Source organism: Strongylocentrotus purpuratus, unplaced genomic scaffold (genome assembly GCF_000002235.5).
Source record: "Strongylocentrotus purpuratus isolate Spur 01 unplaced genomic scaffold, Spur_5.0 spur5_scaffold_3, whole genome shotgun sequence".
Classification (NCBI taxonomy): Eukaryota; Metazoa; Echinodermata; class Echinoidea; order Camarodonta; family Strongylocentrotidae; genus Strongylocentrotus; species Strongylocentrotus purpuratus.
The window spans coordinates 37,717,003-37,742,539 of record NW_022145609.1 but is presented as its reverse complement, the minus strand read 5'-3'; the positions used below and the strand labels follow the sequence as shown (position 1 = coordinate 37,742,539).

At 36.3% G+C, this 25,537-nt stretch overlaps 1 protein-coding gene across 2 annotated transcripts; it reads right to left on the bottom strand.

The window, feature by feature from the left end:
- Positions 1-217: 217 nt before the first annotated feature.
- Positions 218-24,058, bottom strand: LOC100888232 (CD209 antigen-like protein 2). 2 transcript variants are annotated; one of them, XM_003724899.3, is made up of 4 exons: positions 23,880-24,058; positions 13,602-13,883; positions 5,823-5,936; positions 218-544 (listed from the first exon to the last, which is right to left on the bottom strand). In XM_003724899.3, the coding sequence occupies exons 1-4, from the start codon at positions 23,959-23,961 to the stop codon at positions 273-275; spliced, it is 750 nt and encodes a 249-aa protein (XP_003724947.2). In that variant the 5' UTR covers positions 23,962-24,058; the 3' UTR covers positions 218-272. The 2 variants fall into 2 exon arrangements, with proteins under 2 accessions (XP_003724947.2, XP_030852642.1); XM_030996782.1 differs by lacking the exon at positions 218-544 and having other exon boundaries at positions 5,728-5,936.
- Between the last annotated feature and the right edge of the window lie 1,479 nt (positions 24,059-25,537).

Genomic DNA, 25,537 nt, shown 5'->3' with positions numbered 1-25,537 from the left:
GTTCTAAAGTGCATGTGCAAATTAAATTTGAATTTGCAGCACTGCCACTACTATATTGAAAATGACCCGATTTGTATGTACAGATCAGAAGAAAGATTAAATAACATGAAACCCACTGCTTCTTAGTTTCTTAAACGCCATGTGAGAAACTAAGATTCATTTTCACTTGGCATTCATACTCAAGCATTAGCCCCCCCCCCCCCCCACCCCACTTCCTCATATTACTTCGGGATGAGCGCATGCATATACACCCTCAGGATTCGGGAAATCAATCACACCATAATTCGATAATATTTGCAATTTTCTGTTTCCTGAAAATCCCCCGGCGCGGTGACATCGTTGGCGCCGTTCAGTTGACATACCCTTGTCCCTTCCAAGTAATTTAAAGACAAACAGCTTTCTCCCGTCGCTAGGCAACGGCTGACACATTGCACGAGCGATGTTGATTGGATGGTCTGTATCACGTGATTCTGGAGGCATCGTGGAGGCCAGGAGATATCTCTCTTCATGTAGATGCTTCTCGTGCTTTTCGGCAATGAGGATTCTTGAAGAAGGAGTGAAAAAATAACTATGAAACTAACCAACTACATAATGATAGTGATGATAGGTGGACATTATAAGTTATTACTTTCGTAACGGCTTTATACACATCAATACATGCAGCATTAAACTGGTACAACAAAATAATGGTAAGAGTAGTAACATAGATAGGCCTAGAAAGAGCGAATGTGAATTATACATCTACGTGCAAACTGGGCGATTCAATGATTTCTAATCTTACCAATGAAATATGCAAGTCTTGCATGGAATCTGCATTTTATTAGGCTGAATCAATAACGTCACAGTGATGAAGTGCCGGACAAATTACTTTCAATTAACAAAACAAATATGCCTGTCAATCAAAGTATCAATTTTTCAAAAATGAAGGCATAAGATTATATTTTAGGGACGATTTTTTGTTCTTCTTTACAGGGATTCTATTATTACATGCCATACATGATTTATTTTTAGTTGTGCCCCAAGGGAACAGACACTCCGGAGAGAAACAGACATTAATTAATAATTGTTGGTACACGACAAACAGGAGAGTTGTCCCTGACTACGTCACAATCCTCTTGCCAAATTGCCTAATTTGATATTTGCATAGATTTATTGATCTCAAAGTTTAAACATTGATAACTCTTTTTAATGATTCGATATATTTCAAAATGTCGACAGTCTGTTTTTCTTGTTTCTCCGTTTTCATACAAATGAACGTAATACAAAGGTTGGATTGTCTAAGTTTTAGTACTGTAACATATTTACATGGAATTCGTCGCTCTTTGATATTCACGTAAAACACACAACTGCAAAGTGTATCGTTTATCATGAAATTCCTATCTCAAAGAAGTTACTGTTTCGCATACAATGCAATGTAGAAAAATACGGCTAATTATATTACTAAGAAAAGTAAATATTATAGAGGGACCGGCAGAAAGCGAGAGATAAAGACAGAGGGGGTAACTGGCATATGATTAAGGACAGAGGAAAGACAAACGGTAGAAACGAACGAGGGAAAGAATGAAAATAATTGAAAGCAAACACTTAGAGGGAATGGTTATTTTGAACTTCATCGGATATGAGCGTTTGCAATCAATCAATAAACTTTCATTAGTACCGTTTCTGTCAAATCGAATTCCTTTACGTGTAACATTTCTACCGTGCACACACACTAATTATTTATGCCTTTCACCTGCTCTTTTCAGTAGTACTTCTTTATAACTCATCTTATCTGATTTTTAACGACCATCTGCTTGGGGAAGAGGGGAAAGGGGAAGAGGGGGAAGGGGGAAGGGGGAAGAGGGGGAAGGGGAAGAGGGGAAAGAGGGGAAAGAGGGGGAAGAGGGGGAAGAGGGGGAAGAGGGGGAAGGGGAAGAGGGGAAAGAGGGGGAAGGGGGGGAAGAGGGGGAAGAGGGGGAAGAGAGAAGAGGGGAAGGGGAAGAAGGGGAAGGGGGAAGAAGGGGAAGGGGAAAGGGGAAAGAGGGGGAAAGAGCGATTGGTCCCACGAACTGCCGACACAGAACCAAGAACTTCTTTTTCACTTGCCATCGATTTTGACACATAGAAGAAAATGCAATGTTTTGTTTTAGATTTGGGGATGAAATAACTGTGTAGTGTGGTAATATCTTTCCTTTATGACTTGTGATTGTGATATATTTTAGTCCTATACGTTGCAAAATTATGAACATTGAATTATGTTGCAGTTTTGTATAAACTATGTTATGTACGAAAAAGAATTGGAGTTTTGAGAAATAAAATCAATGAACACAATTATTTTTGTTTTTCGGTTACAAAACCATTGTTAAGCAGGGCTCCCACTTAGCCGAGTTGGAACCTCAAGTTGTGGCGAGCTGGCGCGATCTTATGGCAAGCCGTTTTATTATTAATTGATATCAAGAAATCAATTCTTCATTGGGCAAAAAGAATTTCCGTTTCGGTTTAATAAAATTTGGAGTGGACTATTAGGCTATTATTATTATTATTATTTTATTATATCAGAAATAATTTTACGTTGTAAAGCAATGGTAATTCTGGATATCAAGAATTCGATTTCGTGATATCAGGAATTCGATTTCGAGATATCAAGAATTGAATTCTTAATATCAAGAAATATGTTTTAATGATAAAACTGCTCGCCACAACTCGAGGCTCCAACTCGGCTAAGTGGGAGCCCTGCTTTAGCACCCTTGTCCGAAAGTACATTTTTTTTTGTGAACGAATACGAATTCATGCCCAAACAAAAATATTTTAAAAACGTAAACAAAAATGGGGAACCTCCTCGAGCATACCAACAGTGGCTGTAATTCTCTGGTCGGGTTGAGAGGGAGAGGGTTGAGAGGGAGAGGGGTGCTACAGAGTTCGAAACATTGTGACAGAAAAAAAGTGAAGGTTTTGTGACGGTGGGATTGGAAATGCGGTGGAATGTGTGGGTGTGGGGTAAGTGCGTGTGTGTGTGTGTGTGTGCGTGTGTGTGCTCGTGTGTATAAGGAAAGTAGTGAAGTTTGTCAGGATTTAAAGGTTTTGTGAGGGTATGTGCAAGTCGTCACATGTTTTAGGATGCATTTCTTAATTTCTGGCCACAAATTGTGGCGAAACTTCGTTGGGCTTATTTTTTTTTTATTTTTTTATATTTGTTTTCTCTTAATCTCTATACCGCTAGAAGGATAGACGTGACGTTAATTGGTTAAAAATGGATATCAGGGCAAATTTCATGAAAATTGGACAATCAGACTAACGTTTGGACATTGTGAAGTTAAAGGTGTCAAATTTTTGTATCGAGATCCTGAAATAATGCTCTGAATATTTAATTAGATTGTAACTTTTTGAAGAAAAAAAAACAAGGCTCTGAATATTTGATTAGATTGTAACTTCTTGAGAAAAAAAACAAGGCCACACAAGTAATTAAATTTACAAAAAACAAAATGTATGCTCTTCAGCAATTCTATAGGTAACTTACCACATAATGTTAAACTAGATAATACTGACATAGAAGCCGTCACTTCAATGAAATTTTTGGGTCTGATAATAGACGATAAACTCTCATGGAAATGTCATATTGATAGTATTTGCCGAACAATCTCTCGCAATATAGGGATTGTAAATAAGGTTAAGTTTTTTCTGCCAACCTCCTCCCTACTAATGCTTTACTCGACATTAGTTTTGCCCTACTTAAGTTATAGTATTATTGTTTGGGGTAATACATACGATTCTTATCTTCATAGAATACTACTTCTACAAAAAAAAGCTATGCGTGTTATTTGTAACACTTCCTGGAGATCTCATACTGACGTTTTATTTGTTGAAAATAATGTGTTGAAAATAAATGATTTATATCGTTATAACCTCGGACAGTTTATGTACCAGTTAAATAACAATACGCTACCCTCAGCCTTCAATTTAATGTTCATCAAAAATAAAAAATATATACACAAATACCCTACGCGCCAATCTGACGAATTTCATCTGCCATTAAAGGTACTATGTCCCTTTTGCAGCTAACCTCAAATTCTGTAGAACTTTGCAGGAATTATGAATATGTCATGTATGTCCTATCTGTGAAATTTAAACGTTAGCAGTGTCCTAATATTCAAATCATGCAAGGAAACCCGTTTACTTGCTAGACTTCACTGTCAGACACTATTGAGTGACTGACTGGCCTTTTTTCTTCTTTGGTAATAACATACATGAAAAGAGTTGTAAAGGGTACATGAGCATTTGTCTACATCAATAACCCACTTCTTGTGATGGCCAAGATTAAACTGATTGAATCTTTGCGCAGCATAAAACGTATGACCATTCGGTACAATTGTCTGAAAATCAAGACTATTACGTTTGGGCTCTATAGCCCTAAAGTCAGTTTGACAACTAATAGTCGTTATTTTCCCACTTGAAGACATTTTCAAGCCCCACCTTTTTTAGGGAAGTTCTAAATTAGTATTATCTTTCAAATGCAGTTGGAATTTAACTTTTTCATTTTTTTGGCCTGCAAATGGGACATAGTACCTTTAACTAGAACTTTACTTGCTAAATCCATATTCACTTACGCAGGCCCGAAGCTATGGACCTTTCTTGATGTTAGCATCAAGAATGCCCCCAGTTTAAATTCTTTTAAATTCAAAATAAAAAAATGTTGTTTGCGTAATTATCAAGCGTTGGCTCTCCCTCTTTAAATTTATTTAACTCAATAAAATACATTTGAATATTTTGATTCATTTTGTACTGGCCATCCGTATTCCAGTCGGCCCGTGTTGTGATGTGTGTGTAGGTAAGAGCCCTGCCCTCCCTCGTTCCTTGTCTCCCTTCTTTCCCTGTCCATTTCACTCCTTCTATGTTATGTCTATTTGGTTTATGTATTTGTGCGTTCTTTTATTATTGATGTACTATTTTTGCAACTGTAAGTTATAGGGTGCTGCGATCTACAAGCCCAGCTTTTCAGCAGTCCCCTCCATGACCAACCTGTGTTATATGCCTGTTGTACACTGTGGACCAATTACAAATATATTGTTAAGTTTCATTGTTTTACTATGTACAATGCAATCCCATGTACTTTATTTATTTTGTTGGAAATGGAAATAAACGAAAAAAAAAAAAAAAAATTCAGAACACAGTAGGGATATTCCAGCGTAACGGCCATGACAGTCAGAACTATTTAGAGTGGCTTCCAATATCGTTATACCGCGCACTACAGTGCACATTCTCAGACTCCTGGGGAGAATTTCAGCTCGTCGACGTTTTTACGGGCGTGCACATGCTAATCAAATCACGATGACCTTCGCATCCTAGATAGATAGTCGTTGTGTTGAGAAATGTCCATCATAATTGCTGTGCCGGGGCTCGAATCCACGACTTTGCTTTCCCAGATTGTGATAAAACCGCTTGACCACGACATAGTCTCTTTTTGATAGAATGTTGTGTCTTAGGCCAAATTAAAAAAAAACATGTTTAGCGTCCTTTTTTTGGAAAAATAGGAAGGAGGAGGCCCTTTTTTTTCTTTTTTTTTTTCTTTCAAAATGGCCGCTCAAAATGGCCGCTCGGTACATTTTTCCTTTCAGTCGGGCTATTTTTCAAGATGGCCGCCGACTTTTTTTTTTTTTTTTTTTAAATCAGAAATAGATATTAGCAGTGCTTTTCATGTTTTGTTTTTCTTTAAAAAAAAAAAAAAAATCAAAAAAAAATTCAACAATTCAAAAAAAAAAAAAATAGGAGGCGGCCCCCAAAAAGGAAGCGGGCGGGGACGCTAAACATGTATATATTTTCCATGGCCTTAGTTGTTCTTTACTTACTCTCACAGATAGCCAAATTTTGTGCTTCACATGATTTATCATTCCAGATCCCAGTGCCGTACATTTCCATGCAGTGTTCACCGCCAGCGTTGTTAGGTTCATTAGGTTTCCAGTCTTGAAAGAAAAAACAAATTCAGTTTGTTTATTTCATTTCCAGAGACATACAAACGATTGATAGTATACAATTTTTTCTATACAGAATGATGATGATGATGATGATGGTAATTATGATGGTAGCAATTATGACAATACTAATAACGATAATAATGATAAACAAAAAATTATTTTAAAAAACAAACATCAATGCCATGCAGGGAGTTAATGATAACAAATCTGAATTTAAATAAAAAGCAAATTACCCCCCCCCCCCCCAACAACAAAAAAATGATAATAATAATAAGAAGAAGAAGAATTATAAAAAAAAATAATACACGTATACAAACTATACATACAGACAGAATCTTAGCTAAAAGTAATAACACTTTAGTAAGACGCTTTATAGTTTGTAAGCGAAAGGAATAATGTAATGCTGCTAAAGTATATCTCTCCCTTTCAGTACATGAGGCAGGCGCGGATCTACGGGCGGCCCAGAAAAAAAAGAAGAAAAAAAAGGGGAAAAAAAAGAAAAAAAGAAAGAAAAAAAGAAAGAAAAAAGAACGCACGCTGGAGAGAAACCCTTTCAAGTGCAAATATTGTGAGAAGATATTCAACTCATCTGGTAACTTAACCAAACACATGATAACTCTGGATATAACTGTGTATTAAACTGTTACTTGATTTAAAAAGACGTTATCATGCACTGCTTTTTATGGTCTCCATTGTGTTAATAGATGCCAGGAAAACATCACTTACGGGGTTCAAATAAACACCCCCACAAAAAATCGGCTCGCCGCTTCGCGGCTCGTGGACGATGCTCTGCATCGTCATTATTTTCGTCAAACCCCCCCCCCCCCTTAGCAAAAAGCTAGATCCGCCCCTGTGAGGAACTCTAGCGTAACGGACATGCGATTCAGAACATGTGTTAAAGCTATTTAAGACAGTTCTAAGCTTAAACATACTTATTTTAATCAGGGATTCAGATACATCTGCCTTTCAGTGATACATAAAGCAAATTTCACAGTATTCCTCTAGTGGCTGATGTAAAAAGTATTCTTTTTTCAGTGACACAAAGTGAACGAGGCCATTTTTAACTCATTGTTAACATTTCGACAAGTCTGATTTGGGGATTCAATGAATCTAGTTTAGGTATTTACATAAGCTTATAATCACATTTTAAATACAGATACATGGTTATCTATGTATCTATATTTAAAATGTGGTTATAAGCTTCTGCCCTTTGCCTGCTTTCTATCACTTCACTAACCTTGATTTAGCATGTTCAAGGTGTCACAAAAAGCTCTTATTAAGAGTAATCTTTGATCCCTCCAACATTACTTGCTAAGAAATGAAATCTGAAGGGCTTGTGGTGTGAAATAATGAGTCCTTGAGATTTGATGTATTGACTTATGAAATGTTGCCACATTTCGCCCCCAAAATCAGTTATTTGAAGAAAATAATGAGTAAAATATGTGCTTCGCTCCTACTGATATACCACTCAATGGAACCTGCTTGTTGCGCTATGTTTGATCCCATTAGTTATTGCCTATTTCTATGATTTTTGGCTAGTGAACCTTTTTCGTTGATTTGCCCACATGATTCACATGAAGTTTGAGACTGTGGTTCATCAAGACCATTTTTCATTAGCTAAACATTGATTAATCTTTTGAAGACGCATGTATGTGAAGTATGTGCATGTGCCTATAACTGCTAAAAGACATGACACACCTCACTCCCCGTGCATACGTTGTCTGCTCAAGACCGAAAGGGCATTAACTCTGTTTTAAAGGTAAAGACCAGTTATGGTCATGCGATTGCATTGTGAAAGAAACGTTGTGGAATCGATCAGAAAAGGTTGATCATCTAGCATATAGCATATAGCATCTGCAAGGTTCTGGAATCATCAAAATGATAAGAAATTTGGCCCATTCTTCGTAAAGTTACAAGCACTATACACAGAAAGATGTATATGGGACTACCCTATATCTCTCACAGACCATGAGAGAAACAAATTTACTAAATATATGAATTTGTAGGCGGTTTCCCGGCAATTTTTTTATCATCATGTATTAGTCAAAACATATTCTTTCACATGATTGGTAATGAGAGCTTCCATTTCATTTTTTGAAATTGGGGCGTTTCCAATACTGGTCTTTACCTTTCAGACCTTCTGGCTCTAAACAGATATTCAAATGCATAACATGTCATCATAAATTGAGGCTTTCCAATAAATCATTACTTGATCAGTTGTATTCGTCACACGAGTTTAAACGACCATTTTGCTTAGATCGACTTTTCTATAGTTTAGATAACCCTGCATAAAACACTTGCCTCCTCAGTTGTGCTCTTTACCATCTGTTATTTTTGTAACAAATTAAAGTCCACAATGTAACACGGTCGCTAATGTCTTGCAAGAAATGAACATAAGTTTAGGTCCAAACATTTCTATGCAGTCTGATATACCCATGGGCGTAGATCTGTAATTGACACCTATTATTCAGGGGGGGGGGGGTGATCTATTCATTCATCACCCCCCTGAACAATAGGTGTTGCGTAAGGATTGACGCCCATGGATATGCCGTTTCAAGATAATAATAATACTCAGTTTTTATATAGCGCGTATTACAATCACTAAGCGCTTCCAAACTTGGAGATTATTACCCCGGCTTTAGCTGTGCTGCCATTACGGCGCTCTAGCATTTCAAGGAATTAAATCCTGCCAGGTACCCATTTACATCACCTGGGTCGAGTGTGGCAAGATGCAGTGCTTGTGATCTTCAGCAAGGCCGAGTCCTATTTCTTCTCCTTTATAGATCGTTCAAAAACTTCACAGAAAGAATCAATTCTAATTTTGTACCACATAATCCCTTTGTTGCAAATTGCTTCCAGATACCTGTAGTTTAATGCACAATGTAGTTCTGTGGCTAATACTCTACTTTTTAAATTTTTACTTTAATAATACACTAAAGAAATTGGTTGTAGAATTCATTATACCTGCATAATACATAGCTGGCAAGGTGTAACTTTCTTCTTTGTGGTGTTTTCAATTTCTTAACTATCCTGCATACATCTGACTCTCACAAGATGTAAGTGCGATATGACAATCTTTGCCCATGAACTCATACTCCACCAAAAATGTCTTTCAATCACTCCAAATAATTTAAAGAACTCTGGTTATGTGCCTATTACTGTCTAGATTGATAGTCAAGCAAACATATTCTCATTTCAGTCTTAGAAAAGTACTTGTTTAATCAACTAACCGGGCTTACAATGAAAAGAGATCAATCATGTTGTGACATCGGTGTGCTGTTCGGCTTCATCTAATAATCGGTTGCTAGTCTACCTTGCTATTTTTAATCAATACACGACCGATGAACATGAAAGATTTATGGGGCTGAATAAAATTGTAATGTATAATGTTCTAACACGCAGTCATGAAAGTGCGTGTGCGACCGTTATTCATTACAACATTGTTTCATGGAAGTTTTAGAATCATATTTAAAAAAGGGGATTTGACTCGGCCTTGCTAAAAGTAGCATGCGCTGTACACAGAAATGTGTATATGCGAACGAAATAAACATTTGTCATGAAATTTGGTCCAAACATGTTCATGTGTTTCTTGGCATATTTTGAATATGAGGAAATTTTAATGACTTAAATTTTATGAGAATTTTTTCTATAATATTCTTTCACACTAGCGTAAAAAAAGTAACATTAAAGCTCACAAATCAATTTCCTATTTTCTCGCCTCGGAACCCAATCTTCTCTTCATGAAAGCCGTATTGCTGATAGTAACAACAATTATGCTTTCTTAGCAGTCAGGTAAAATAACCATCACTATTTATCCCTCTTTGAAACTGGCTATAGAAATACAGGCAATTACCTTAATTTTCTGTATCTGATTCAGCGCTTCATCATTTCATTAAATCTACATCTACCTTCTAGATGAGTTTAAGTTGTTGTCGGGATTGATTTCAATGTCCCCATTTCATGGAACATGCATTTCGTGCCCTGAAGTTAATTAGAGCGCTTGTCGATCAACCCGATTTTACTTCAAAAGGGTGTTTGAAATTTTCATTTGGATTCTTTCAACTCATGCAGATACACCACTTCCGAATACAAAGGGAAACAGTAGTTTACTGGCGACCATTCACACAATGTCAATTTAGTGCTAAATTGGATCACGATGCAAATATTCATTTTTTTTTCTTCGGGGGGGGGGGGGGACCATTCACACACAGAAAGGAGAATTCTCGCTCGACTTTAAGAACGGCCGAACTGCGCATGTGTAAATCTTGACCGGTACTGCGTATTTGATCGCGATGCGAATCGCGAAGATAAGTGAAATTATTCTGTCCACACACGCACAAAAAAAAAATTGGATCGCGATGCAAAAATCAACTTTTAAATCTCTCTGTTTTTCTTCTGTAGGTATGAACGCCCCTATTGGCATTGAATTCATATTTGTCCCCTTTTCAACGCGTCTAGTCTGCTTCATAATTCTTTGTGGTTGCCTGGCTATGTGTAAGCAATTGGCAAACATTCATCACTGTTTCTAATCAACTGCCCTTATTTCACTTACCAGCCTGTTTTTAAAGAATCTATTCATCCCAAAGAGGTTCTGAAAACATTTCCTATTGGTCATGTGATTATACTGTGAAAGAAACTATCTGGATTAAACTGGAAAATGTCGATTATAATTATGAAGCACATAATTTGATGCACAAGCATACTGAGCGGTTTCGAAATGATTAAAAATGAGAACAAATTCAATCTTGGTAAAAAAAATTACTTGCACTTCTCAAAGAAATGGTTGAGCTAGACACAATTCTATTTCTCATATTTGGGATATGAGGGCATTTCTAAAGCAAACCCTTTTTAAGGAGACACTTGTATTATTTTGTTTGTTTCTTTTTAGAAACTGACACAGGTAGAATGAGAAAGCTTGCAAATTATGGTCGTCTTTACCAGACCCTATTTTCTCTTTAAGCACCGCGACAGCAATGCTGTTAAAGCCACAGTGGTATCCTCGACAAACCCCACTTGATGCGCCCTGTGCTGGAATCAATCCACCTCGATGCGAATTTATCAGGCCAAAGGATAATAATGTATAGTTTCTCGTCACCTCCTCTTTCCTCTTTTTTCGGCCAGCCTAGACATATTATATTGTCATTTATATTTTTGTCCTGAAATTGATAAATAATAAAATATGCGTTGAAATTGACCGAATAAGTTTTAAATGTAAAGAACCCCCATATAATAATAATAATAATAATAATAATAATAATAATAATAATAATAATAATAATAATAATAATAATAATAATAATAATAATAATAATAATAATAATAATAATAATAATAATAAATAATAATAATAATAATAATAATAATAATAATAATAATAATAACAATGATAATAACAATAATAATAATAATAATAATAATTATTATTATTATTATTATCAAAAAAATATATATTCACAAAATAAATAAATGAATAAAAAACATGGAACCTTCTCCTTATTTTCAAAAAACCCGGACGAGAAACCAGAAATCAATTTCATATAGCCTTAGGTTTCGCAATTTAGCTATCGGTGCGACAACGTGGGTTATTCATAATCACCTGCCAAATTAAACTAATTGAATGAAATTCTCGCACTGATCTCCTTGACGTCACAATCGGACTTATTGATTTATTGATTTGACTAGCTCCGAAACAGCCATCTAATTAAATAGTCCATTCTATGAACTACATGCTACTAATGTTTTCATAAGTTGATATTTGCGGGGAGTCAGATGTTTACGTGTGTAAAATTTCTTAAATGCCAATATACAGTGTGTCCCTAATAGGAACCAAGGATTTATCAGCCTAATTATTACTCAATGAACATCATTGTAAAGCTCATTGTCACTTCTTCCTTATTAGACCATGCTCAATAAATCACGCATGAACTAATTCCAGAGAGTATAAAGTGGCACTGTCGCAAACCCAGTTATCCTAGAATCGTAAGTGCATGGCTGCTTTTCGGTTCATAATTGTTTTCACAGACCAAAATTAAATGATTCTGATTTGCTGACAGACGAAATTAAAGAAATAAAGAAAGAAAATTAAAATTGTATAACCTCAAAATGGGAGGGGAGTGTTTTTTTTAAAGTGCCGGGGTTGAACAGATTTGGTCTAGATGCTCAGCTCTGGAATTAAAAACTTCGGGATGGGGGGGGGGGGGGGGGGGGGGTGTGAGTTGGGCTTCTGTTGCAAATTCAAATTCAAATTCAAATTCAAACTTTATTGATTTTAATCCAACCAGATAGGATCATTCTCAATTTGTTATACATGGGATAACAAATTCCAAAGTTATAGTGTAACATAGATAATTGAGTGTAAGAGTAAAGATAACAATAACCAGGAATGACACAAATTAAAGGGATAGTTGAGTTCTGTTTTCAGACCGCAAATGCCTTCAAAGTGCATGGTTATTGCTCTTATTCTTATCTATGACATTTCTAGTACCCTTTTAGAACCTAAAATTGCTATGAAGGTCATTTTAGACCCCAAAATGTGTGAAATTTAGCCAATACGATCATACCAATTCAGCTCCACTTTAAAAAAAAATCATGGTGACCTTCAATCAATTATTTAATTAAAAATAACAATACATGGGCCGGCTGGTTGTGCGTAATATAAGCAACACAAAAATGCTAACAAAAAAAAAACAACATCGGCATTTGCTGAAATACAACGTAAAAGGCGTTATTTCGTTTTTTTCAACGGTTTTTTCAAATTTTTCAAAATATCGAATATTTTGTGGTGGTACGCAAGTATTAAAAATCGTTATATTTTCAGCCGTCTCTGAACCGATTATAATCAAACAAAGATGATTTTGTCATTTAAATATTATGTTCTTTCAAATTTGACACTCAGTTTTTCATTATCTCACAAAAAAATATTTTGTGTAGCGCCCTCTGCAACAGAACTCAACTATCCCTTTAACATACTACTGCATGTCCCACATTGCATGCAATGGAGCGTTTTATGCTTCCCGGTGGGGCGGAGGGAGGGGGGGGGGGGATAAGACCCGGGAAGCGCAAAATTCAATTGAACTTAGCCACTGAAACAGGGAAGATCAAATTTTCTACCGACGCACTTTGAAAAATTACTTTTTGCGAGCGAGCGCAGAGGCCAAGAAAAGGAAAAAAAACAAGAAAATTTGTATTCTGTTGTTTGAACACTTTTGACCACAGTAGCAAATTTAATTCCCTCCGTACTTTCAAGGGGTTAAGAAGCTTAAAATTGTTAATTAAGATACTTGCTGGGAATTTTCAAAATTTGAAGGGGAGAGAGATAACGGCTATAGACATCCCTCGATCATTCCTAATTAAATAATCACCGACCCTTGAACTTGGCTCGAAGACGCACGAATTCACACAGCCTGCGCCTGTGTATTGATTATTCATCAACAATCAAAAGACCAATTAATACTGCAATGGTTTACAGGTTGTTGTATTGAGAGCGAGAAGCGACCGAACAAGAAGATTTTGAATTTTGGAATACTGAAACTATCCATTCTAGAGCAAGGCCTATAGCCAAATTATCGTACAAAATGTGGTATATGTTGATCTACAAAAAGTGTTGCTACTGCGTCGGAGAAAATTGTATTCATTAACTTAATTGTAGCTTACTTGTATATGTATATGACAGTTCATGATCATCCGGGCCGCAAACCCAGTCCTTCAGTGACCTCCCAATGTTAGTACAGTCCAGCCACGCCTTATCCTCGGATGTAAACGTGACGCCATCCACCAGTTCCACCATGAAGTCGTTTTCGTCCGCTGTGGTGATTTCGATGACCCTTGCACCGAGGCCTTGACATACGTCCCGAGCCCCCTGCCACGTGTACAGGCTCTGCATCACGAAGTAGCATCTCGAGGAGAAGGATGTCCAGCCGACGGGGCAAGCTACATCTTAATCATCATGATAATAGTAAGGATAATAGCAATACTAATAATATCAATAACAATAGTAATGATGGTATTGATAATAATAATAATAAAAGTGTAAAAATGTAAAATTTCTCGGTGTTACAATTAATAAGTCATTGAATTGGAATATGCATATATTAGACATTTCTAAGAAACTTTCAAAATATGTTGGTATCCTTTCTAAACTAAATTTTATATTGCATAGTAATGTTTTATATATTCAAAACAATAGCACTATTTTACCACATCTAAACTACTGCAACTATATTTGAAAATACTTGTAAATCACATCTGAAAATATAATAGGTTTTACAGAAAAAATCTCTAAGAATTATGACAAATTCACAAATGCAAAGTCCAAGTATACCACTCTTTAAACAGGTGCAATTCGTGCCTTTATACGATTTGACTACATTCAATACTCTAATTTGTATGTACTCCGTAAGACATAAATAACATGTTTATTCAAAATTCCATATGCCACTCGTCAAAAAGACCATTTCATCACCCAAAGTAAAACTTACTTATTCCCTTAATTCTTCAAATGATGCAGGCGTGAATTACTCGAATTTATTAACCATATATATATATATATATATATACACATGTAAAAGCAAAACATACAATAAAATTAAGTTCAACTTTATCCTGTTTTAAAAAGCTTTGTCGAAAATTCCTATTTGAAAGTTTGTAACGACAATATTTATGTAGGTATGTGTGTATGTAGTATGTGTGCATGTTTGGGTATGATGACTGAATTACATTTAATATAATTTGCTTTTTGTGGGGGTGGGGGCGGGCCTATTTATAAGCAATTTGCTTCTATGTGGTCCTGATTACATATTTGCTTTGTATGTTGTATGTATTCTATTTCTATTGTATGTTTTGCTTTTACATGTATATATATATATATATATATATATGGTTAATAAATTCGATTCAATTAAAAAAAGTACTAATAATATTTTATTGACCAGAGGATGCCTCATCAGTATCAATGCTATTATCCCCGAAGGCCCTGCGAATATTACCCCAACAATTGCAAAGTATCAACCTGCCCCTGGATGGAGAGTGGCGAATTTATGCAAAGGGACGTTAGTACAGGACTGGGATTCGAACCCTCAACGCTTGGATTGTGAGTCAAGTAAATGAACTATGAACTACTTTACCACGACACCTCCACACATATTCAATATTCAATGATCTATTAGTGTTTAATGCTAAATTAGATCGAATTTTTTTTTTTACAAGAAATCAACTCCAAGTCAATTTCAATACCCTATCGCATTGTCAGGAGGAAGGCGTAATACAGATAAAGGTAAAAGGGACAACAAGTATGAACCTCAAAGAAACATGGTTACATTGTTCAGATGAGAGAAAATGGTGCTAAGGAAGTGACTTCAATGCTAGATGTACAATTAATGATAACCTGAAAGTTTGAGTGAAAACAGACCATTATTAATGATAACATTTTTGGGAAAAACTGATCTGATCGCTTCCTTAATTCTCCCAACTATATTATTATGATTGAATCAAATTTTAGGTGAATGTCAATCATCACAAAGCAACGAATTTGCTCTTTATACGAATTCCCAACATTTAAGTGTTGAAAGATTTCTTAAAGTCTGTTTTATGTATTATTTTCATGGGAAAACGGTTGGAAATTTTGTTGGCAAAGTTACATGCCACTTTCTCAACAGATGATGTCACAAGGGGAATGAGACCTGGAGGTTTTGGGGGTGGAGCTTAGCAAGTTTGAAAAACAAATATTTCAAAAAATATTTAGAAATCTATGAAACAAATTCAGAAGCTTACATATCAAAATATGAGATGTATGCAGGACTGCACACCCAGAGGAATACACTTGTATTTCGATGTCATGGGCCCTTTAAGGATTATTATACAGGGTGAGCCGAAAAAACCCGGACTAGACTGCTTCCGATAACAGTGGCGGATCCAGGGGGGGCCGAAACGGCCGCGGCCCCCCCCCCCTATTGGCGGCACAAAAAAAAGAGAAAAAAAAAAAGAAAGGAGAAGAGAAGAAAAAAAGGAGAAGAGAAAAGAAAGAAGAAGAGAAAAGAAAAGAGAAGAGAAAAGAAAGAAGAGAGAGAGAGAGAGAGAGAGAAAGAAAAAAAAAGAAGAAGATACCCCCCCCCCCCCCCACCTCACTCCCACTCCGGGGTCGGAGGGACCGATTTTGTGTTTCCAAAATTTCTGATAAAGAGTTACTTTTCACGCAACAAAGTCCGGCCCGTAATACACACAAATCCGGCCCGCACTGCCTTTACACACCGAAGATAAAGGGGTGCTTTCAAACTAAGAGAGGGAACATACATGCGCGTACCCTAGATAACACTGAGTGGGTGGGGGGGGGGGGGGGGGGGGGAGAGAGAAAAGTCGGGTGAGAAAGGGGGAAAGACAAGGAAATGGCGCTAAGTGACAGTAACGACGAATAAGGGAAAAACTGTAATCGGGAGATTTGGGGTCATTCCAGAAGGCTTGGGAAACGTTATTGAATAAAGGGGGCCGGGCCGGCCGCATAAAATCTCGAGCCACGGATTCAAAGTTAAACGTTACAAACAGCCCCTGCTTTTGAAAAAAATTGAAAAGGGCACATTATTTTGGATGTCTTTCAAATAGAAGCTATATACTAAGCAGCCAAATTTTAAATTAACGGTAGGGCCGCTTCACAACTCTTATTTTGCCCTTCATTTGGATTCAGCTCCGCTACGCCCATCGAGCTACATTAATCCTCCATACCCACCAAAACCTCATCCGAACGCCTACGCACCATCGCATTATCTTTCACCCCCGAGCCACCCCCAGCCACCACGCCCCACATTTCAACCATCAATGTTCACGCCAAGACAACGATCAACTACCGCGACGCGTTTTGGTCCCTATGGAAACAGAGCATATGCATCAGTAGTCGGCGAATCATCTACAATGTACGGAACATGTTGCGAATACTGCGGTGAACCCAATCATAGAGCTAACACTTGTCGACATGGAATCCAACTCCAATGTCGCCGATGTAACCAGCTTGGTCACAAAGAGAAGTTTTGCACTTATTAAAAGACTGGCCAAGAAGAGAGTGCCAATGTTGATCACTCGCCTGTGCACCTCGACGAGCCTAATATTAAAACATGTACTCCATATTTTGAACATGACAATAAAAATAATCCAAACAATCTAAAATGTATATCCTTAAATGCAAGAAGCGTTGTGAATAAGATCGACGAAATAAGAACAATTATTGAACATGATAAACCTGATGTTTTTTGTATTACGGAGACTCATTTATGTCCGGAAATTTTATCTTCTGAGATATTTCCCCAAAATTTTAAGGTAGTACGAAAAGATAGGAATAGACATGGTGGAGGAATTCTTATAGCATATCATAATATTTTGTCAGTACTCCATAGAGAAGACCTTGAGACAAACTGCGAAATTATTTGGTGCGAATTATTTTTTAAAGAAACAAAATCTATTTTTCTTGGAGTTTTTTATAGACCTCCAAACAGTAAAATAGAAAGTATTTATGAATTTGAAAAATCTATGTCATTAATAACTCATAATGGTAAAAAAATATGCAATGTTATTCTGACAGGAGATTTTAATTTACCAAGTTTGAAATGGGTAAACGGATATAATGTCACATCCGAAAACTCTGAGTTAACAAAATATTTTATGTCGGTTATTGACAACAATTTTCTATATCAACATGTAAGTCAACCAACAAGAATTACTGATAAGACTTGTAACATACTAGATTTATTATTTACGTCTCATCCATCAGATGTGTCTAAAGTTAATATAATTCCTGGTATAAGTGACCATGAGGCTATAAGTTTCATTATTTGTTGTATGAATAACAGTGAATTAAAAAAGAAACATATATATTTTTATTCTAAAGCTAACTTTGAACAATTCCGAAAAGATTTGAAAGAAGCACCTTTATCTGAAGAAAACAGAGATGTTAATGTGAAAGAATATTGGCAGTTGATTAAATCTACAATAATAAAGATTTGTGATGCAAATGTTCCGCATGGTAATTTAAGAAAAGGATCAAATGTTCCGTGGGTAGATAAGGATTTAAGGAAATTGATGAGAAAAGAAATAGAGCGTTTAAGAAAGCTAAAAGAACAACTAAGAGAACCCATTGGGAAAAATACAAACAGTTGAGAAAAGAAGTAAAAAAGAAAGTTAAATTGAATTATGTGAATTATTTACGCAATGATATATGCAATAGTCTTAAACGTAATCCTAAACTTTTTGGAATTTTATTAAGTCCAGAAAGTGTGACCGTGGTATGATAGATTGCTTAAATGTCAGTGGTAGAATTATTACTGAAGATCAACAAAAAGCTGATGTTTTTAATGAACAATTTAATCAAATTTTTAGTAATTGTGAAACCCTTTCCCAGCCCGAATCAAATAGTAATGCTCCTATTATGGAGGATATTCAATGTACCGAAGCTGAAGTCTTAAAGTTGTTAAAGAATGTAGACATTTCAAAAGCGCAAGGCCCCGATGAATTAGCCCCATGTTTGTTGAAAGAAGGTGCAGAACAATTGGCACCTGCTCTTTGTAAACTTTATAAGCCCGAATCAAATAGTAATGCTCCTATTATGGAGGATATTCAATGTACCGAAGCTGAAGTCTTAAAGTTGTTAAAGAATGTAGACATTTCAAAAGCGCAAGGCCCCGATGAATTAGCCCCATGTTTGTTGAAAGAAGGTGCAGAACAATTGGCACCTGCTCTTTGTAAACTTTTTAATCTGTCTTTGTCATCAGGTGTATTGCCAGCCGATTGGCAAAAAGCTAATATATGTCCATTGTATAAAAAGGGTAACAAACAGGATCCGGGTAATTATCGCCCTATATCTCTTACGTCCATTACATGCAAGATCTTAGAACGCATAATTTGTAAACGTCTTATTGAACATTTTAATGAAAATAATATACTATGTGACAATCAACATGGTTTTCGGGAAAAAAGAAGTTGTGAAACACAACTTATAGAAGCAATTAATGATTGGAGTTATAATATGGAGTCTGGTTCAAGCGTACACATTGCTTTCCTTGATTTTGCAAAGGCGTTTGATAGTGTACCTCACGACCTTTTAAGAACAAAACTTGAAATGTATGGTGTAAGATCTCAAAATTTAGAATGGATAATGAATTTTTTACAGAATAGATATCAAAGGGTGGTTATAAATGGCGAATGTTCTTCATGGATCAAAGTTAAATCAGGCGTTCCGCAAGGAACAATTTTAGGCCCGATATTGTTTTTATGTTTCATTAATGATATTAATTTATTATTATTATTATTTCATCAACTATTCGATTATATGCGGACGATTGTATATTGTACCGTCCAATTTTCAATGTAGATGATTGCAAGATATTACAAAATGATTTAGAAGTTTTAAGTAAATGGTCTGAAACATGGATGCTCGACTTTAATGTATCAAAGTGTAAAACTATGAAAATGTCTCGAAAGCTTCACGATATAACATATAATTATTCTCTCAATGGACAGGAGTTAACAAATGTAAAGTCTGAAAAATACTTAGGTCTTGTAATAAATGATTCTTTAAACTGGAACGACCATTGCACTGACTTATATACAAAATGTAACAGGATCATGGGAATTATAAGACGGAATTTTGTTAATTGTCCAAAGTCTATTTTAAAAAGTCTTTTTGAATCACTAATTCGCTCACGTTTAGAATATTGTTGTACAGCATGGGATCCCTATAGAAACACACACAAAGAGAGGATTGAACGTATTCAAAAACGTTACGTAAGGATGATGTGTAAGGATTGGTCTACGAGTTATAACGTGTTATTACAAAATGTCAAAATTAATTTATTAGAAAATAGACGAAAGTACCATAGACTTGTTTTTTACTATAAGATTGTAAATAACTTGATTAATGTAGGAGAAGTAAATAGGTGCACACGAGCGAACAGAATAGGAAGAAATGATAATACTTTTAAGATGCACGTTCCATATGCCAGAACAGACTATTATATGAAATCCTTTTATCCCCAAACAATCAATGAATGGAATCAACTCCCACAAACAGTAGTAAACAGTCAATCGCTAAATACCTTTAAATCGGCTCTGGTAAAACATCTCAATCTAGATTTTTAAAATAGAAGTGTCTTGCAATTTCTAACTTGTATTTCTGTTGTTGTATTTATATTGCACTATAACCTATGTAATACTTCGATATTTTATGTATTAGTATTTACTGTGTAATTATGTATGCCATTTTACTGTCCATATCTGGGATGCAAACTTGTATGGGTTTTTCTAAACCTTGTTTTGTAACCCAAGACATGTATATATTTTTATATTGTCTGAATAAAATAAAATCAAAAATCAAATCATAACAACTCGCTTGTGCTTATATTTAAACTCATGTTGGTAGTGATAATGGACAGCGGCGGCGATCCAGGGCCAGATAGAGGGACACGTCCCCCCGGAAATTTAGATATATAGCTAGAAAGAAATATACATGTAGCGGAAAGAACGTACATATTGGACTAAAGGATTTTCTAGAATGCATAATTATAGCATTCTACATTGCAAAATCTCGCTTGGTCGCTACGCCCCGGCCCTCGCCCGATAACACAAAACTAAGATATGACGCTCCCGGTCGCGATTATTTCATGGTTGGTATATAAAAAGATTTTTTTTCCCCTTTCATTTCTACTGACCTAATTGTATGCTATCACAATCATGATTGTTTCATTTTCCCTTTAAAGCATGCGTAGCTAGGGGCGGTAGGGGCAGTAAGGGGACATAGGACGAAAAAAGGAGCAGACAAAGAAACATTTTTGACAAGTCTATAACGGTACAACAAATCATCTTCTTTCTCTATTAACTTCATGAAACGTTAAGCTTCTGCGCTTTGCGTTGGAGGGGGAAACTGAATTCAGAGAAGGATTAAGAGTCCTTAGAACAACGAATTATATTCTTTCTCTAATAATTTCATTAAACTATGAAAGGGGGGAAATGAATTCAAACAAGGATTAAGAATCGAGAATGGGACAACGAATCATCTTCTTTCTCTCATAATTTAATGAAGCGTCAGAAGCTTACGCGCTACGCGCGGGAGGAGGAAAACTGAATTAAGACAAGGATTTAGAGTCGAGAATGGAACAACGAATCATCTTCTTTCTCTAATAATTCAATGAAACGTCAAAGCTTCCGCGCTTCGCGCGGGAGGGGGTATAGAAACTGAATTCAGACAATGATTAAGAATCGAGAACGGTACAACGAATCGTCTTCTTTCTCTAATAATTTAATGAAACGTTAAGCTTCTGCGCTTTGCGCTGAAGGGGGTAATCTGAATTCAGAGAAGGATTGAGGGTCGAGAATGGAACAACGAATTATCTTCTTTCTCTAATAATTTCAATAAACTATGAAACGTCAGAGCTTCCGCGCTTTGCGCGGAGGGGAGAAACTGAATTCAGACAATGATTAAGAACCGAGAACGGAACAACGAATCGTCTTCTTTCTCTAATAATTTAATGAAACGTCAAAACTTCTGCGCTTCGCGCGAGAGAGGGGGGGGGGAGGAAACTCAATTCAGACAAGAATTAAGAGTCGAGTACGGTACAACGAATCGTCTTCTTTCTCTAATAATTTAATGAAACGTCAAAGCTTCCGCGCTTCGCGCGGGAGGGGGTATGGAAACTGAATTCAGACAATTATTAAGAATCGTGAACGGTACAACGAATCGTCTTCTTTCTCTAATAATTTAATGAAACGTTAAGCTTCTGCGCTTTGCGCTGGAGGGGGGAATCTGAATTCAGAGAAGGATTGAGGGTCGAGAATGGAACAACGAATTATCTTCTTTCTCTAATAATTTCATTAAACTATGAAAGGTCAATGCTTCAGCGCTTTGCGCGGGAGGGGAAAAACTGAATTCAGACAAGGATTAAGAGTCGAGAACGGTACTCTTTCTCTAATGATTTAATGAAACGTCAAAACTTCCGCGCTTCGCGCGGGAGGGGGGGGGGGGGGAGCAGGGGGAGAGCAGGGGAGGGGAGAGCAGGGGGGAGGAACTAAATTCAGACAAGGGTAGGAGTCGAGAATGTTACAACGAATCCTCTTCTTTCTCTAATAATTTCATGAAACATTAAAGCTTCTGCGCTTCGCGCGTAATGGGGGGGGGGGGGGGGGGGGGAGAGGGGAACAGCGAGCTGCCCGAATATGAATTTGTTATATCTTTTCTCGTATATTTTGGTGATAAATAACACTTTCACAAAATACATTATTATCCTCAAATTTTTGCTCGCTCGCTTCGCTCACTAACCGAATTGTGAAACCAGAAAATACTCTTTCGGGCAAGAGGCTTCAGCCCCCCCCCCCCTGATGAAAATGTCAAAAAAATTACGGGTGTGGTGCTTCTAATATGACCTCGTCAGTATTGGTATGTTGAGTTGAAAAACTGTCTGCGCAATTTTCAAATTTCCGGCCCCCCCCCTATTGGAAAATCCTGGATCCGCGCCTGGATAAGGCCTAAAAAACAGAGCTGTTGTATTGCCCTTTAGGTGCCAAAACATGAGTCGGTTGGTCGGAAATTAAAAAAAAAAACTCCCTCTTTGGGCCGATATTTCTCAGTTTTGAATGCTTTAATACATTTTTTTCTTCTAAAAAACGGTAAAAAAAAAAACTTTTTTAAAAAGCCGACCGTAGATTTCAAGATTTTTGGGTCGGTCGTAAAGGGCAGTACAACATTTTTTTTTTGTAGGCCAAATGTAGGGTCAAATTCACTGGTACCAGCGGAAGGAGAATCTTTTCACATGAAAAACTAAACCAAGATTTACACAATTTTGTGAGGTTTTTGTTTGTTTTAGGTAGCATATTTTCACGGTACTAGGCAGGAGTTCAAATCGGTCCAGTCCCAATAAAACTGCGTTTTAAATAATTCACATAACTTTTCATGTCCGTGTTTAAAGAGTCATTCAAAAAACGCCTGATAAAAAAATGAAGAAAAACATTTATACGGAATGTTACGCAATTTAGGCAAATTGTGTATCATTGTTGTTCTAAAAAGATTTCCGTGTACTCGGCGGTATCAGTCAATAACCTCGCATTATTGAAAGTTTGCAATATTTTTACGGTGAAGAAAATTCCATAGTTAACTAAATTTAACTAGGCCTCTCTGTTGCCGTGCTGCTGTAACTGTAACGTGCCGATCAAGGGCGGATCCAGGAGGGGGCACAATATGCGTAAAATATTCTGACAAGCAGATACAAAAACAGTTCATCATGTTTTGGGGGTGCTGTTTTACTTCTCCCAAAAAGGTGGTCATCACCTCATAAAGGCGACCCATTCTTTGATACTTAGATTTCTTTATTTAGAAATTTAAAAAAAAAAAAGGGGGGGGGGGGGCTAAATCCAAACCGGGTCTTCGGATACTCCTACTTCTAAAATCACCTATTATCATATCAAGAAGATGAATCCGGGATTCATCGCGTTTTTGTTACTGTTTTTTGTGACTATATATATATATATATATATATATATATATTAACGTTCTGTTGCTTAAAATTTGATCCGATGCCAGAAATAGACTAGTTCATAATTTTTCATTATTCCCATATTTACCTCCCACTTTCACGTAAAAAATAGAGGCTCCGCTATCCATTTGTAAACGAAAAGAAACGACATAAAAGAAATTGGTCTTACCCCTCATTAAAGTGAAAAGTAAATCATTTAAAGAAATATTCAAGCTGTTAGAAATGGCGGAGGAAGAGAAAATCACATTCTTTTAAACAATCGCAAAGATCGCAACGCCTCGTGCACCGTCTAATGAAATGCGCTAACTTTACAATGACATAATGCAGTCCGAACCTGATTTCTACGAAGATTACAAAAGGGTAGTGGAATTGCAGTTGAGTTAATTTCTCGAAAGTCTATGCAATCGTCTGGATATGGCAGAATTTGACTTACCCGATTCCGTCGACAAACAACTACGACCGAGAAAAAGAATGCTAAATGCAATTAATCCTTCTAAAATGTGAATTGGAAACATGATGGCCAAATTGGCTCCGTCACAGGATAAGTTCTGGTATGTGTCCACACTTTTGTGACCATGCTTTCTGCCGCGATCTTCGGTATATTTTTGAGGTTGATTTTACACCAACCGATCGATCGCCTGCAAATAGGCGCGCGCACTTTTTGTTTTACCAATCATTCCGTAAGTATACCAATGCTCTTGGGAAAACGATGGAAAGCTAATTTAATTTCGTGTTATTACCACAGGTTAGAGAAACTGTCATGGAAACCCTGGAATACTAATATTTGTACTAATTACTCAAATAACTCGATAATTTCAGCAGACATTAAAGCGTGACTCCACTAGTATCTACTTGCCTCCTCTATATAGCCAATGATAATAATCATTGCTATCATCATAATAATCATTGCTATCATCATAATAATCATTGCTATCATCATAATAATCATTGTTATCATCATAATAATCATTGTTATCATCATAATAATCATTGTTATCATCATAATCATCAATATTATTTTCATTATCACCATCATCATCATCATTATTATTATCACTTTCATTATTATTATTATCAATATTATTATGAAAATGATTATAGATTTTCGGAGAAGTCCACAAGCAAGACCACCGCTTACTATTCAGGGGTCGGCTGTGGAAAGAGTTGACAGTTATAAGTACTTGGGAACAACGGTATCTGATTCACTCGACTGGTCATCAAATGTTACCTTGCTTAGAAAAAAGTGCAATCAGAGAATGTACTTCTTGAAAATGATGAGAAAGATGCATGTAGACAAAACAATTCTGACTCTATTCTACAGATCATTGATAGAGAGTGTAGCTACATACAACATAATAATTATGCTATTTTGGGAATGCAACTCAAAAAGATAAGATGAAGTAGACAGTACGAGGAGAGTAGCACAACGGATAATTGGCAGTAGCCTACACGCAGTATCCACACTGTATGAAGAAAGAGTAGTTGCTAAAGTCAAACGAATCATGAACGACCCCACCCACCCGCTTCACACTAATTACAATTACAATAGGTCAGGCTTTCGTTTGTGTGTGCCCAGGTCTGCACGAGTGAGAACTCGGCAATCATTCATAGCAAACTCCATCCATATGTACAACGGAATGTCTCAAAGACCCAGTGTTGTACTTTAATATCATATTTAATCTAATTAATAATTCCCAAATTGGTTTACGACGAAAATACATGTATGGGTAGATTGGATACCAAACCTCCTCAGAATATCAGTATATTTATATTTACCTCACCTGTTAAATCGTTTGATCACCTGACACCTCCTCTTGCTCTGCTTCATTTACTATGTTAACTATTGTTCTGAATTAGTGTTTATAAACATTCGATCCTCTGTTAATCTGTGCTTAATCATATGTTAAACCTTGTGTATTCACTGTTAATGTCTACATTTTTGTATATACATTAGTAATTGTTAATCTGTATATGTTACACCAGTGAAAATCAAATATCCAGAAATGGACAATAAATACTAAATTGAATTGAAATTGAATTGAATTGAATTGAAGGTCGCCAATGCGCGTCACGCAATGAAGCAATGGCAGT

Excerpts from the sequence above, each read along its gene's own strand:
- LOC100888232 (XM_003724899.3), bottom strand. The coding sequence starts at position 23,961 with ATGTTTCCAATTCACATTTTAGAAGGATTAATTGCATTTAGCATTCTT. Across the intron at positions 13,884-23,879 it reads TTGTTTGTCGACGGAATCGG|ATGTAGCTTGCCCCGTCGGC; the intron begins GTAAGTCAAATT and ends ATGATGATTAAG. Across the intron at positions 545-5,822 it reads AAATTTGGCTATCTGTGAGA|AATCCTCATTGCCGAAAAGC; the intron begins GTAAGTAAAGAA and ends TCCTTCTTCAAG.